We start from the raw sequence: 15,627 nt of genomic DNA, 5'->3' as shown, positions 1-15,627 counted from the left end.
GCGCTGCTAGAGTCTTTCTGCTTGGTCCATTCGGGGATACTGTGAAGACATAGCAGCCTGCTCTGAAGCAGAGGACACACTCCCTGGTTGTGGTGAAACACAGAAATATGTGCATGGGAGCCACAGTTAGAGCAGGTTGAAATCTATCAATGCTATGGAAAGATGCTTCTGTGCATCCTTTTTTCCCCTCCTTTGGGAACGCTGTCCCACAAATCAAAGTGACAACATATATTGTGTAAATTGCTGGAGTGTTTTCTACTTTATACAACAGCTTACCAATAAGCTATTTAAAAAATAGGGCCATTATACGACTTTATTCAAATGCTTGTTATGAAGTTGTTGCCTTGTTGAAGGACATCATAAGGCAGGCTTAGAGAACAACTCCATAAACAAGGATAATGATCAAAGAGTAGTTTGCATAGGTCGTGTCCTCATTTTGGTTGCTGCTGTATCGGCAAAATTTAGAATTTATTTTTTTGCTTTTTCCATTTTAATTCAGAGATGCTAATTGATACGATATGAAGAGATTCTAAAGAGACAGAAAAGGAAGCTACAGGTGGACTGAATACTAACTGTGAATACTGTCTTTCATTTGTGCTACAGTGCTCCAACACACTGGTCCTTGAAGGCATGTTTTTAATCTAAATCTGAGTCTGAACTAAATGAAAGCCGAGTGTTTTAAAGGGGCACCGGAGCGATTCGAGGTGTCAGCGTGTTCCAGCGAGCGCGCGGCATGTGGCAACACCTAAAAACATTTTTCCTCCACACCTTTCCAATTAAGGGGCTGTATCCTACATTAATATTAACGCCCACTTCACATACCGATGAGTTAACGGCTTGGGGCTGAGGAAGGTGTCAGATGCTTCGAGCAACACTCAAACTACCAGCATGTTTCATGCGTGCAACACGAGTGTAGTACTGTGAATGCCTTGCAGGAAACACAGTTTCACAGTGTGAGCGGCTATCGCTAACATAAATATGACTGCACAGCATTTAGTAACTCTTTTATTTTTAAGGGTTTAAGTAGGACTGGACACAGCTAAGCCAGAGATGGTCAAGATGTGCTGTTTTATTCCTAGTTTGGGTTTCATGGGCACCGTGACTGCTCTTTGGCCATGCAGCCCCATACACAACAAAGTGTGGTGCATTGTGCATACTGATGTCTTTCCATCAGTTTTCTGCAACTTGAGTTGCAGTAGCTCGTCTGTTGGATTGGACCACAGGCGCCGGCCTTTGCTCCCCGTGTCTATCAGTGAGCCATTTGGATAGATACCTCACAAAAGCTGCAGTTCTGGAGATGTTTCATCCCAGTCGGGCAGCCATCACAGTCTGACCCTTGTCAAACTCAAATCTTTAAACTTGCACCTTTTTTCCTGCTTCTAACACGTTAACTTAGAAGACAAAGTGTTCCCTTGTTAATATATCTCACCCACAAACAGTTGCCATGGTTGTTGGGATTTTCCCTGTTTTCTCTGTGTGATTGTAGGGTCTTTATCTTACAATATAAAGCACATTGAGGAAACTGTTGTTGTGATTTGGCGTGAGTTCATCCCTTTTCTTCACTTCACATGTCAGCGGTCTCTCTGGGCTGTGTGAATGGACGTTCACGTGTAAAAACAGCAACAACTGAAACACATCCTGTTGTTGTTTTCTTACCTTGGCGTGGGAGATGGTCAGGCTGTCGACTGGCTGGGCCGTTTCAAACAGCTGGATCTCCTCTATCACGTGGGCCTCTGAACCCAGGATCACCACCCTCTGCAGCCAGCCCTCCGCTGCAGCACAGAGAGGAAGAAGACGAAGAAGATTTGAGCTCACTTTACTTCTGTCCTATTCACATGGCAGTTTTCAATCGAGTTTACTTTGGTGCACTTTTGTTGCAACACAGAACACCCAGCACACCTTTGACAGCAAAGCAGGGAATTTAAATATAAATCATACAATTTTGGCAAATATTTACAAAAATAAACCTGCGCCAGCGCTCCAGTTCATTTGTACCATAGCGATATGTTACAGTAAATTACCCCATGCACCTGTCACTGCATAGCCATCAGTTTAAATATCAGCACACAATCACCTGTGACTGCACAACATTTGACATCCTAATATATTCACACACACACATACACGCACACGCACAGGAGCTCATTTAAATATTAATGATGAAATAATGTACAGGCACTCCTTTGGTGCCAACAATTTAAATATTAAAGCACAAGCTGCAAAAATATAACCTATGCAGCAAACACTTTTTTCATGAACTATTGATTGCCAAAGACACAGTGAGTGTGTTGCTCAACTGCTCCTGGTTCATGCTGAGTGTCTGAAAAGCTAGCAAGGCAACAGTTAAGGTTTTATGGCATTTTTTTTCTTGCTGTGGCAAGAACCCCCCCCCCCAAAACAGGTAAAACTAAACTAACACCACTGATCATATGTCCTTGCCCCTCTGATGTGCTGAAGAGCCGGTATACAAATAGAGAGAGGCCGTAAATGGAGCAGCTGACCTCAGTGCAGCTCTAAGTGGTGTTATTAATTACACCTGGGCTTTTCCTGGTGTGACTCAAAACAAGGCCAGCTTCGCTACGGGCCACACATCAGCATCCCGCCAAGGGTCAGACATGTATACAATACCGACATGCTTTAACTGAATACAAAATGCAAGGCCTGCATTATCTTCAAGTGTAACTTTGCGCATGTGAAGGTTTTGTTGACCAGTCAACAAAATTGTGCACTTTAACTACACTTTTAACTACAAAGTACGCGATCATAAGGCTGTTATATTGCAACGTCCCCTTTTTATTTTTTTCATGGAGATGTTGGAAGTATCATAATTGTTTCGGCTGCTTTTACAGCCTCCTGTAGTTCTGGTTTAAACACTTCGATTCTGAGGTATGCTTCTTTCCAGTTGAGTAACTTTCTGCCTGTTTCCTGTCTGCTATTGTGTAGACTGTGTAAGAAAAAACCTGACACAAATATATTCTTTGAGAACTGATACTGTCTCGCAGCAAATGGATACACGGGCCTCTCTTTTCACTCAGTAATGAAGTTCTCAGTCCCACACCTCTCCCTCACGAGATTGCCTGCCTTCAGCATCAGCTTTCAGTTTGGTCCAATTTGGTGTTAGCTAGCATGTGAACCTGCAGGTGCAAAGCTGTCGTGCAAATCTGTTTGGTTTGGTGTTTGGTGCAAAGGCTGTGCAGAACATTTTTTTTGAAAACCTTAAGATATATGCAGGCTTTAAATTTTAAATTTAAAAATATTGGCTGGAAAAAAAAGCAACAGAAGACGAGTAGAAAGTTCCCTCCAACAGAAAAACGTGCATCACTAATGCGCAAAGCCAGAGTGTCATCAATCGTTTTCATCGACATCAATTTGTGATTGAAAAGGTCACGAAAAGGAAATCTTCTTGCTGGAACATCCATCTGCCGTACTGAGCTCCAGCTCAGCAACAAACTACAGATGAATTTAAAAGACTGGAGGTGCTCCTGGCCCTTCAACACCTCGGGTAACAGCATTTGAAGAGGTTTTATTTTATTTTTTTTAAGTGGTGTGTGGGGAGCTGATGCTGGAGGAAGAGGAAGAGGAGATCCTGTGCTCCTTTCATGTAGGGCATTGTGAACAAGTTTAGATCCCTGGTGATGAAAGGTATTTCAGGCACAGCTGGTGGGGTGACCTTGATGTGTGTGTGTGTGTGTGTGTGTGTGTGTGTGTGTGTGTGTGTGCGTGCGTGTGTGTGTTACGTGCTGACATGCGCTTTCTTCTGTGGTCCTCTTGATTACGAGACTGTCACAGATAATGCGAAAAGCTAACCCAGCAGCCAGAGGGGGGCTTGAGAGATGGAAATACACATACAGGCATAGCAAGCAGAAGGCATATCACCGCACTCGCCTCTCACGCCGTCACAGACCAGTGTCGGCTAATCCCTCAATCCCACAGCCTGTTTTCCCCCCCGTTTAAAAACAGTGTTGTCAAGCACTTCTCCTCCTCTCTCTCTCTCTGTCTCTTTTTTTTCACATCAGCTGTCGCTATGCCGTCGCTAATAGCTAATCAAGCCCGCAGCCCAATTGGCACTGCGAGCGCACGTCTGCCAAGGGCCCCGTTGAGTTTGTGCCGTGAAGCACGACAAGCGGGGATGACTGCACTTGCCTCAGAGAGTGTGAGTGTGCATATCTGTGTGTGTCCATTAGTAAGGTGCTAGCGCCCGCGCGTGTGTGTGTTTGTGTCGCAGCAGCAGCGGCCATGTGTGTGTCCGGGCTGGCCTCACCGCCTGCCAGCAGAGAAGCCCCGAGTCCGCTGTTGTCACACTGTCAGTGTTGTCCCAGTCACTCTGTCTCTGCAGTGATCTGAATGATAAGTAGGGGAGTCTTTCCATTCATGAGATGGGCTGCATTCAAATTCACATTCCCTGGAATCCGCTATTAGATGTGTATTATCCAGGATTAAGGCTCCGGGAGGGCGGGCTGATTTCTGATCCAAAACAGGACACCTGCGTATGGGCCCAATGGCTACTGACTGGAGATATTAATTAAGTCGCGGGTGTGTAGACGTTTCCTTTGATGCATGAAGACAGATCTCAGCATGCAAATCTAGCCCCTAATTGAAACTCAGCTAAAGTCTGGCCAGATGGCATGTTGTTTTCGTGCTACCGTACCTTATGCCAGTACCTGTTCCTCTGTGCTGCCACGGCCCGTAAGCTCTTATCTCTATGACAAACACTCTATGCATGTCATATATTTTCACCGGCCTGCTGAGAACACCCCATCTCTACAGATGGGGGTCAAAAAAATAACAGAAACATCATAAATCATGAACACTGTGCAGTCTGCTTAAAGACGATGATTCAACTTTATCGCCTTTTTTCTTTTTGAAGCTCCAGAGCAAGATGCTCTCTTGGCCTCTAGCGCCGCAGTGAGCGGAGACGGGCGGCGAGCTGTGAATAGTCGTGTCAGTGGGAATGGAAGCAGCGACTGCAGTTGAAATTAGGGCTGCTCGATTATGGCAAAAATGATAATCACGATTATTTTCACTGAAATTGAGATCACGATTATTTGACGATATTTATTTAACCCTTTAAGACCTAAATGGTAAATGGTAAATGGCCTGTATTTATATAGCGCTTTACTAGTCCCTAAGGACCCCAAAGCGCTTTACATATCCAGTCATCCACCCATTCACACACACATTCACACACTGGTGATGGCAGCTACATTGTAGCCACAGCCACCCTGGGGCGCACTGACAGAGGCGAGGCTGGCTGACACTGGCGCCACCGGGCCCTCTGACCACCACCAGTAGGCAACGGGTACTATAGAACCAAGTCCACCAGAGCTTATATTATTTTTTTTACATGTTGTAGTGCCATTTGTGGGAGCATTTCAAGTTGCTATACATCAATACAACTGTTATAGCCCATATTTTAATAATATGTATGCATTAAGTCCATAGTAATTACATAAATTGCAAAAAAGTGCAATAAACTACAAAAAAAATTTAAAATCGCTTTTGTTTTGTTTACATATATTTCTACTTGGAGAAATTTAAGAGGTTTATCCCTCAAAACTTTAAATACAATAAAGTTGCAAAAAATAGTTTACAACAACAGGAAATTTATTTTGAGTGTCTTCATAGTTTTATTTTGGAGATACAGTTTTTATATACTGCAGGAAAAACAAAAAACAATCCTATGATGCAAATTTGCAAAGAAAACAGCAGGTGCATCATTTCACTGTGGGAAGTGTTACGAACAGCTGATGGATCGGCAAAGCGTGTTTCTGGAATATTATGTTTTTGTTCCTGCAAGCGCTTTTTATGCAATTTTTGCAAAGCTTTATGTGGAAGGAAACCGTGACCGAGGACAAGCTGATGGCATCAGATGTAAGTACAACTCCTCCGGTTTCATATGCAAAACAAATTATTGCGCTAGCTTACACGGTTCCGGTTCTACAGGGATTTAAAAATAGTTACACAACACGGAGCGTGCTGCTCTGACCGGATTTAAAGGGTTAACAATGACTTTAAAAAATAATATAAAATAGTGTGCAACACCACTGAAGTTTTTTTACCTCTCTTTTCAACCAACGGCAGTCACTCTCCTCTCCAAATAACTTCTGCTTAGCTTTCCGAGCTTCCCTCGGGTCCTCTTAATCAGCGGTCTCCAACCTTTTTTGCGCCACGGACCGGTTTATGCCCGACAATATTTTCACGGACCGGCCTTTAAGGTGTCGCGGATAAATGAGGGAGGGGCTAATAATCGGCTCAGTCATTTTTAATGATCGTTGAAAGCCCAGATCGTAATCGTGATTAAAATTCGATTAATTGAGCAGCCCTAGTTGAAATGTCACAGCATTCGGGCCGTTAGTTAAAGAGCAAAAATTAGCTGAAGTGACAGTTGAAGTGGAAGCGCTGAAAGCAGCCGAGAAGTCGCTGGAGGGGTAGGGGGCATTAAAAGACTTGAATTATTGCTTCAGTTTAAGTGTAGCAATGGAAGCAATCAGAGTTTTCATGTTGAAGTGCCAGGGATGGGAGAAGTGTGTGCAGTGTAAACAGTTGAGCAGTGGGAATAGGCTCTGAGGAGGGAGTGTACACGATTGGTGATGCGTTTTCCCCCCAATAAAAACATCAGTGTTTTAGCCAAACACCCATGCCAGCATCACGATTCATTACCTGTGCCGATGAAGAGCATGTTGTACGGCCTCTGGTCCAGGGCGCTGACACGATCCACCGCCAGCCTCGTGAAGTTGACGCCCTTGGTGAGCAGCAGGAGGCGGCCCAGAGCTTTGTCCTCCATCAGAGGGTGCTTCTTGGCAAAGTTGAGCGTGGCGTCAGGCAGCTGCAGGGAGCTGTTGTAGCCGTTCTCCCTGTCTGAGTTGGTTATACACTGCAGTAAAGAGAGAAAAGAAGGAGGGACAGGGGAGGGAAATGAAGCGGGGAAAGGAAGGGAGAAGGATATGAGGAGAAAGTAAGAGGGCCAGGAAGGAGAAAGAGGAAGAGGAGGAAACTTCTTAGCTGCAGCTGATACAGGTTGGCACGGTTAACTGGCTTACAAACCAGTGCCCTCCCTCCACCCCTTCCTCTTCTTCAGTTTTGCTTCGTACTGGCTCTCACCTCCGCCTGCTAACACCCCTTCCTCTCCTTCCTTTCCTGTGGCGCTGGATCATTATGTCCTTGGCCTCCAAGCTACGCCACATCACCCATTTTCCCTCCCTCCTTAACTATCCCATAGCGACTATTTTCCTGCTCTGTGAAGCTGTCTACAACTTGATCAAAAATTTAAACATTGACATGGGCAGTTTCTTACCGATCCCGGCCGCGGTGTGGGGACAGAACCCGTGTAGCGTCCCCACCTCTGGGACGCCTCTCTGTACTCCTTGTAGGACCCTTTGAACACCTCCTTCACGTTACTTATCTGGTACTGACACACAGCTGACACGTCCACGTCACCCCTGGAACATGGCAGCAACATGGGGGAATCGGTGATGTGTGGCAGTAATAATCGAGACAAATTACCTGTCGTACAAGTCAGCGAGACACACTCAACAGGATGTGAACATGTACGTTTAAAAATAGCAGAATCCAAAAATACCAGGCAGTGAAGCGTGCTGCTTTTAAACGACCCTCCCGGTAATCACAATGTAGTAAATAGATATTAAATGTATGGTCTAAAACTGATTTGTTGACACATCTCCACTGTTTCCATGATGAGGCACAAATTGATGCACATGTACGAGGGTTCCTTCATACGCCAGTGAAATCCATCAATTAGTGCCGTGACTCAGGAAATGCATTTCATTTAATGGTGAGGTCGGGGATTCGGGAGCTCTTCAAAAAATTTTTTTTCCCCAACACATTTTCAGACATCCAAGTGGGACTCAAATTGGGTATTGACGTCTGACACAGACACATTAAATTATACTTTTACTTGATATCTCACGAATATCTTTAATTTCCATGCTCATTCACCGGAATGAAACTACCCCCTCCACTCGTTTTTTAATTCCACTCTCAAACTGAGGCACTGACAGACAGGCATATAACTGTGAGCAATCTAAGGAGCTTGGAAAGAAAAGCGTCTGGACTTCTTTAAGTTTCCTTGAAGACGTTTCACCTCTCATCCGAGAAGCTTCTTCAGTTCTAAACAAATTTAAGCCCTGTGGGAGTGTCCCCAAAAGGGTCCTGCACCCCCTATTGATCCTCTACCTAATCACATGATCCAAGGTGTGAAAACGGCTACACTAATCCGGATCAATTTGAAAACAGCATTTTCGTTTAAAAACGCTCCACACTATTGTTTTCAAGCGTTTCCGACCAGTTGTTCATCCACACTGCAACCATCGAAAACGCTACGTTCCTGTATTACGCATGAGTGAAATGTAAGACAATTCAACCTGTGTCATTTCTGTCTGCTGTTTATTTACTTTCCAGCTCTTTGGAAAATGACTGAGTTTTTTTAATCGGCCAGACAATGAGGAGTTGTTGCTGCGAGTAAGACAAAAGTACAAAGTTGCAAAAGTGCTATCTGGAGCATGTACAAACTGATATTAATCTTTAATAGGGCTGTCAAAATTGAGAGCAAACAAAACAACTGCTGTATAATGCCCTCCGCTGTCTTTGTTTAATTGGTCACATGACTGCATCATTTGACTAGAATACGTCATCGTTTTCAAAAAGGCTCCGGGTGTCGCGGTCCACACTGCGACGTGAAAACGGCGTTTTCAAATGTATCCGCTGTGGAGAGGTTTTTCAAAACGCTGCGTTTTCTTTGACCAAAAACGCCATCTCAGTGTGGACGGAAGGCAAAAACGGAGAGAAAAACATGCATTTCCAAACAAAAACGTATTAGTGTGGACATGGCCACAATCAAAGGTTTTGGGTGAACCCGCTGTGAAACCTGGCCCCACCCTATGATGCGATTTACTGAGGTCAAATGACCCAGGGTGCGAGTGGGCGTTAAGGCGCCAGAGAAGGGATCTCAAAACTGGATTATAGATGGCAGACAGTTGGTGTTGTAAGCCCCGCCCTCTGTTCAAAGATGGTCGTTCACAGTGGACATAGACGGCTTCTTTCACTCCTCTTTCAAACCATCTGTCGTCTCTGTCCAAAATGTGAACATCGGCATCCTCGAAAGAGTGACCTTTGACCTTTAGATGCAGAGCAAGTTTGAGCAAGTCAGAAAAGTAGCAAAGTCCGAATTTACAGCTATTGCTATTTAGCTTTAAACGCTCTCTCCATTTTTTCTTTGCAATGTGTGTTTTGTTTTCTGAAAGGCCGAGTTCATGAAGTCATATGATGCGATGTCCTCTTCCATTTCAGAACAATGCTCCTCCTGTTAATGTGTGACAGAGCTGCGGGTTTATAAGGTCAACGTCACAACCAAAGGACAGCGCCGATGTCTTAGCGAGTTAAAACGCAGCCCTATTCAGTCACATTATGGCTTGAGCTCCCGAGTCATCATTTACATAATGTCCAATTATCTTAATGTTATCTCTATCAAAGCCAGGGGGCTTTAAGGAAACCCCAGCAAGTCACACACAGAAAGAACGAGGGGATTAGGCTCTTTTTTTCTTTTCAAGCAGCAGAAGGAACTCCGAGCAAGAAACAAAGCTGGAAGTTCAAAGCCGGTTCAGTTTGCGATATGATATCTTACTGAAGAGCACAAAAGACTCACATCAAAGGGCGCTGCCTGGAGACAGAGAACGTTTCCAACTTTCTGAGGACAACCTTCCGCCCTCGCTCCAGTTTCTTTGTTGATTAGTAGCTCATTAACACGCTGCCGTGATGCCCAACAAACAGCCGTCTTTACTCCGCTAATAATGCTGGAGTAACTTCTCACAGCTGAATCATGACTGTCAACACCCTTTTAATTAACAGTTTGTAGTTTAATTATTGCGCTCAAAATGACTTAATTTTCATCCCACTGTGTTTGAAATGGAACAGCAGCGAGTGGACAACAGCACGGTGTGTTCACGAGACATCTGATTTACTCAGGGTGGATTTCTGCTCCTATAAAATAAAGCAGTTGCTAAAACAAGATATATAAATACTTTGATTGGACCGATCACTTTGGAGTCATGCATGATTTTAAAGACCTTTGTCTTGCCGTGAAAATGAATGCTCGACAAGCTGATGTAATATGTTTGGAAAATGCACCCACCATTGTTCAAAGCTAAATTAAAACCACGAGACGTTTAATCTCTAATAAAAGCAGTAAAACATTTTCAGGGACACTCAACTCGTATTCTCTCAAAGTAACTCACATTAATGTCAGCTAAAGGCCTCATTACGCAGGAAATACCTAATCACGCAAAGTACATAATTAGAGCCATCCTCTCAGAGTGACCATTGGTTTGAGTAAGAGGCTGACAGGTTGGCAGATGACAGCTGATAGCATATGTGGCAATTAACTTACATCTATTTGGGTTTTAGTTTGAAACAAAGTGATGTCTGCGGTCTCTTTTGCACCGCTGTCGTTCCGACTTACCACTGAGCGTGGAAGATGCCGTAGAAGGTGGTCCCCCGCCAGTCCTGCCCCGGCAGGGTGAAGACGGCTCTCAGGTTGTTGAAATAGACGTGACGCTCTGGGAGGGAGCACTCCAGCCGGGCTTTCTGGAAGGTGGTCCACTTCTTCTGCAGGGTCCTGGTTCCACCCAGATCGCCCTGAGAGAGAGCACAAATCAAATCTTATTTATGACTAACGATTATTATTTTAGGATTTTTTTAATGCTTATTTTTTTAACCCACCGTTTGCATTCAGTAACACTTTAATATAAACATAAATACGACTTAATACGAATAACAGCAAGGTTTGGGACCAGTGGACGGATTTCATATTCGTTTTCTGAAGCAAGAAACATTTAATCTCGTTTTAAGAAGACTAAGCACTGCAGTCACTTTGTGACAGCATACTTGCTTTGCCTAGTTCAGATCCAGCTGATGTGATGTGAAAACTTCAGTGCACGTACACCGACAATGGCATTTCTTTTCTTAATAGAAATTCAAAGATTCAAAGATTCAAAGATTAAAAGACTCGATCTGACCTGATCCGATGAAAGAGAGTACTTTATTTTTAATCGTTTTAAAACATGTTCAGAGAGGATTTTTCAGTTTCCACTTGATATTTAATCAAGTAGCTGATTAAAACCAAAGAGTTGTTTTTTTTAACTGTTTGAAATAAAAAATATATATATTCTTGAATTTTAGTTTTAAATACTAAACTTTACTTCTTTACTTTAGTATAGCACTCCCTGTATGCAGCTTATCAAGAAACGACTCCTATTGATTGTTATTAAGCGATTGTACATGATAATTAATAACAAGTCTGCAGAAGCAGTGGAAATACTGTGGGATGATTACTGTGTCTATTTAACGATCTTAACAGAGGATACCAACACAGCAGCCCTCTGCTTTCTTATCCGGGTAAAAGCCCCACAGTCACATGCTGAATGTAGAAGTATCGCCATGGTTACCAAATGGTGCCCACTGTTACACACACAACACTGAATACGTTTTAGTTCTTAGACACACCAAAACTCTACCGTGACAAAGTATTGTGTGGCTCGCTTTGAGCTGGCTGGCCTCTCTCTCTCCTTCCTGTTAGGCTGCCACGAATTCTGCATTTCATTGGCCTCGCCTTCACCCCACAAAAGCCAAATATCATCCGAGTAAATACACTGTAATTACTCTGAATATACATACGAAATTTTTTTCGCATCAGTTGGCTGACTGAGCTTCTGTCATGTTGAAAAAAGGATCTGAAAGAGCTTTTATAGCCTGAGACGTTCAGGTCTACCCGAGAAAATTGAAGATAAAGGCACTAACAATATTAACTTTTACAATAAAAATGGAATCTATATTGACGAGCGGTCTATTTCTGTATTGCTCTGTGGACACAAAAGAGACGCATTTGCCTCATTCCTCTCATTTTTATTGTCCTCAGTGATTGCAGATGTGAAAAAAAGAAAAAGGAAAACACAAAAATGCTCATTTTATAGCAATGAGACATAGATATTGTGCTCCTGCTGTAATAGGGGTATAAGCAGAATGTGCTGAATTATTCATTGCTGTAGTACACATCATGTAACAGCATCTGTTTCTGATTTCATTCAGAGAGCTTTATTGTTCATCCTCGCAGACATTAAAGGGCGCTTCCCATAAACCAAGGCATATATTCAACACTAAATTACATACATCTCCATCGACTATTAGCAATCTGTCTCCAGCTTTTATAGTTTGCCTGGTTTAAAAGATGCTAAGATTACATGGCAGCATAAGTAAGTGTAACGTGACACTCTACTTCTGTAACGGTAACTGAACGTCTCAACTCTCGTCGACTCGCCTCATAGCAGAAATCACCTCTGTCTGTGTCTGGCCATAATCACTGTGGTGTATCAAACCTAATCAGTTGTCCTAATGAGGCCATTCATTAAGCAAATTAATGCATTAATTACCAAATACATCTATGTCAGTGCAACTGTCTCGGTGTAGCACATTGTTAGTAAACTGGCAGTGAGCTGAAGTTCTGTTGCTCTTGTTACAAAAACACGCGACAGCTGGCTTTGTGCAGACGTTGTGGGTTTTTTCAGTATTTTTATAGCAGAACATGTTCATATGATCATGAAAACTTCAAATGCACATGAACAGAGCAATGCTGTTTAATTCAAACTTGTATGCCGGTTGCTTGGGAGGTTTGGCATTGACTAAATGTGCTCTTGATGCTTGAGCTGGAGGTTTTATGATTGCTACTGAGCTTTTAAGCCTCTAAAGAAAAAGTTCATTTAAGTAAACAGATGTGGTTCCCACGTTATCTCGCTACTCATTTGTGTGCGCTCAGTTTTGTGTTGTGAAAGCAGTTCTAGAAGATAAACAGATATGTGAACAAACTGCAAAATCTGGGCACTTGTGATCTTCATACAGCATCCACTCTGGTTTTTAGTCATTACAAAGGCAGTTCTGACTCACTTCTTCTTTTATAATGTTTAGGTCTTGTGATACAAACACAGCGCCATCGGGATGAAAGCATATAAAAAAAAAAACAGGCAGCCAAATACTTATTCTCCAGATACTCTATTAGTTATACCTTAGTAGTACTTGGTTGGAGCCCCTTCTGCACTCAGAACTGCCCTAACTCTTCAACGACAAGATACTGGAAACATTCTTTGTTGACACGACAGCATCACACAGTTGCTGCAAAGTTTTCGGCTGCACATCCATGATGAGAATCTCCACCACATCCCAAAGGTGGCCATTTGGATTTTGAGACACTGTGGTCGTAAAGGGATGGACATGCTCAGACCAGCAACCACTGCAGCAACCACGCCATGCTTAGAGTTACCTAAATCATCCTTCTTCTCCATTCTGATGCTCAAATTGAACTTCAGCAGGTCGTCTCGGCCATGCCAACATGCCTGAATGCGCTGAATTGCTCCAATGTGACTAGCTGACTAGATAATTGTCATTAATGAGCAGTTGCAGATATATACCCGAGAAAGTGGTCTATCTGAGTCACTAATTCTGTGACACTGTGACAAGAAATTCTTCATTATCAAAGCAAAGACAAGCGCTAATTAGCTAATGTTAGCAATATAATATATGCTAACATGGATCAGTGTTAGATATTATCTAACACTGATCCATGCGCTGTTACCTTCAGGCTCATTGTAGTTTGTGAGTATAGTCCTTGGTAAAGGCAACTAATGACAAAATCAATGTGAACAGGTTTTATTACATAAATTTAATCATAATTAATTATCAGTTTAAATGCTGCACCAATGACAACATGAGCTGCTGTGGAGTCATTGATGAGATTTGACCACTACTCTTTATTTGACAAGGTTGGGTTAAGGGTATTGTGGAGGTATAAATCTTTCATCACTGCTTTGCTAGGAGGAGTGGCGAGTTGCTAATGCATCTGAGTGAACAACCAGGAGAGACTTACTTTCCAATTTGTACCTATAAGGAAAACTCTGCATAGTCGATGTATTTACTCTATATGCTGTTTATCATTTCAATCAATTCTGTTGGTTGCTTCCTTATATGGGCGCCTCCAGCTGAAGCCTGTAACTGTTAGCAAGTGCTGCCTCACATTATTAAGTGCTCAGAAACAGCTGCCAAAACAGCTGGAGAAAATGGAAAACAGCTGATTTCCAGTCAAGTGTGCATGAAACTACAATTCTGCAGTCAAATCCTTCCCTGTGCACTTACAGATTGATTACTGTTTGAATGAGTTTGTGTTTTTCCCAATTAATAAACGCCCACAGGTGCCAGGTTAAGGCGCTACTAGGAGATTCTTAATTGAATCTGTTCTGGGATCCGTTTTGATTATCCGCTGCGTCAGGCGTTACCTTGCAGACGCGAGCCACCCTGGCCACGTTGGGCTCGGTGTCGCAATCCAGCTCCATGGCTCGCTCGGTAAAGAAGAAGTAGATCTTGTCGTCGTCGCCCTCTTTACTGCCGCTGCTCTCCCTCACCAGGGCTGAGCCCACAAAGTCAGGCTCTGCACATGCAACACACACAATCAGAATCAGATATTTACATGGAAACACGGAGACAGCCTCGCCCTGCAGGACTGAATCACAACAAAAACAGGTGTAAGCACAAAAGCTTGACACCTCTATTTCATTCCCTGACACCCTTTCTCACCTCTTTGTCTTCTGTCATTTTCTGTCATCGCTCTTCTTCTTCTTGGCCATTTTTACTCTCTGTGTCTCTACCTTTTTGTTAATGGTCCATTTTGCGTGTGTTTGCGTGCATGCGCGTTTTTACTTTCTCTAGACACCGTTCTGTTTCTCAGATTGTACTCCTCATTAGGTTCTGAATGTGCAACAGCAGATACAGACAGTTTTGGACTCGAGCTGCTGGAGGCTTTCAATTCTACAATTTTTATGCAAACGTGTATTTTTTTAAATTGCAAGGACACCGTGGTTCCCCAGATGGACTGGTGTTTTCAGTATTAAAGCCTCTGAAGCCGCCTTTTAAATCATCACAGTGCACTACAACTCTCAGCTGAAACCCAGGCCAATTAAATGCTTTTAGGCTGGTCAGAATTGCTTAAATTAAGATGAGGCTTGCTTCCTTGCAGGTCGGCTTTTTAATAAAAGCTCTGTATTAGCATGAATAATGAATGGACATATCAGTCAAAAGCCCTGCCTCAGCTGTATGTTCCTCTTCCCTCTCTCCCTCCTCCGTTCCCCTCATCAGTCCCTCAATCTTTTCATCAGCAATCCTCATATCTGTCTTTCCATCACATATTTTTTCCTGCTGTGATTTCATCCTCTTCTCTCTTCTTCAATTCTGTCCAAGTGCCTGGCTCCTCTCCCCCCACTCAGCCCCCCCTCAAGAGATAACGTCCTTCGCTGCAGCCCAGGCGCGGTCTTCATTTCCTGCAACTCAGTTCTCTTTCTCTTGTTCTTTTGCATGTTTCCTGCTCTTTTTTTTTATGAAACTCTGTTAAAAGGAAGTGAATGTTATCTCCCTCTATTGTGATTTTTAAGAAATGGAATACAAGTTTAATTTGTCAGTAATGTTGTAACTTGGGGGAAAAAGACTGAATATTATAGTTTAATTCAAACAAAAGTACGCATGACTTGACATTTTTCTTCATCTTTCTTCTGAACACAGCAGCTGGGATTGATTCAC

The 15,627-nt window shown here is 43.0% G+C and overlaps 1 protein-coding gene across 2 annotated transcripts in view; it reads right to left on the bottom strand.

Annotated features, from left to right (window-relative positions):
* Positions 1-15,627, bottom strand: part of sema4c (sema domain, immunoglobulin domain (Ig), transmembrane domain (TM) and short cytoplasmic domain, (semaphorin) 4C) — a 110,539-nt gene that overhangs the window by 8,719 nt on the left and 86,193 nt on the right. For both annotated transcript variants that reach the window (XM_086313360.1, XM_086313359.1), the window contains 5 exons: positions 14,334-14,485; positions 10,475-10,650; positions 7,295-7,439; positions 6,661-6,874; positions 1,657-1,772 (listed from right to left, as the gene is read on the bottom strand). In XM_086313360.1, coding sequence (XP_086169486.1) covers positions 1,657-1,772; positions 6,661-6,874; positions 7,295-7,439; positions 10,475-10,650; positions 14,334-14,485 — 803 coding nt within the window. The remainder of the gene's footprint in view (positions 1-1,656; positions 1,773-6,660; positions 6,875-7,294; positions 7,440-10,474; positions 10,651-14,333; positions 14,486-15,627) is intronic.

The sequence above is a fragment of the Aulonocara sp. 'chitande type north' Nkhata Bay genome, linkage group LG12 (assembly GCF_057382095.1).
Source record: "Aulonocara sp. 'chitande type north' Nkhata Bay isolate Kocher_YH1m ecotype deep benthic linkage group LG12, A_spYH_male_GT1.1, whole genome shotgun sequence".
Taxonomy (NCBI): domain Eukaryota; kingdom Metazoa; phylum Chordata; class Actinopteri; order Cichliformes; family Cichlidae; genus Aulonocara; species Aulonocara sp. 'chitande type north' Nkhata Bay.
The sequence above is the reverse complement of the archived record's forward strand: the minus strand, read 5'-3'. Positions and strand labels throughout refer to the sequence as shown.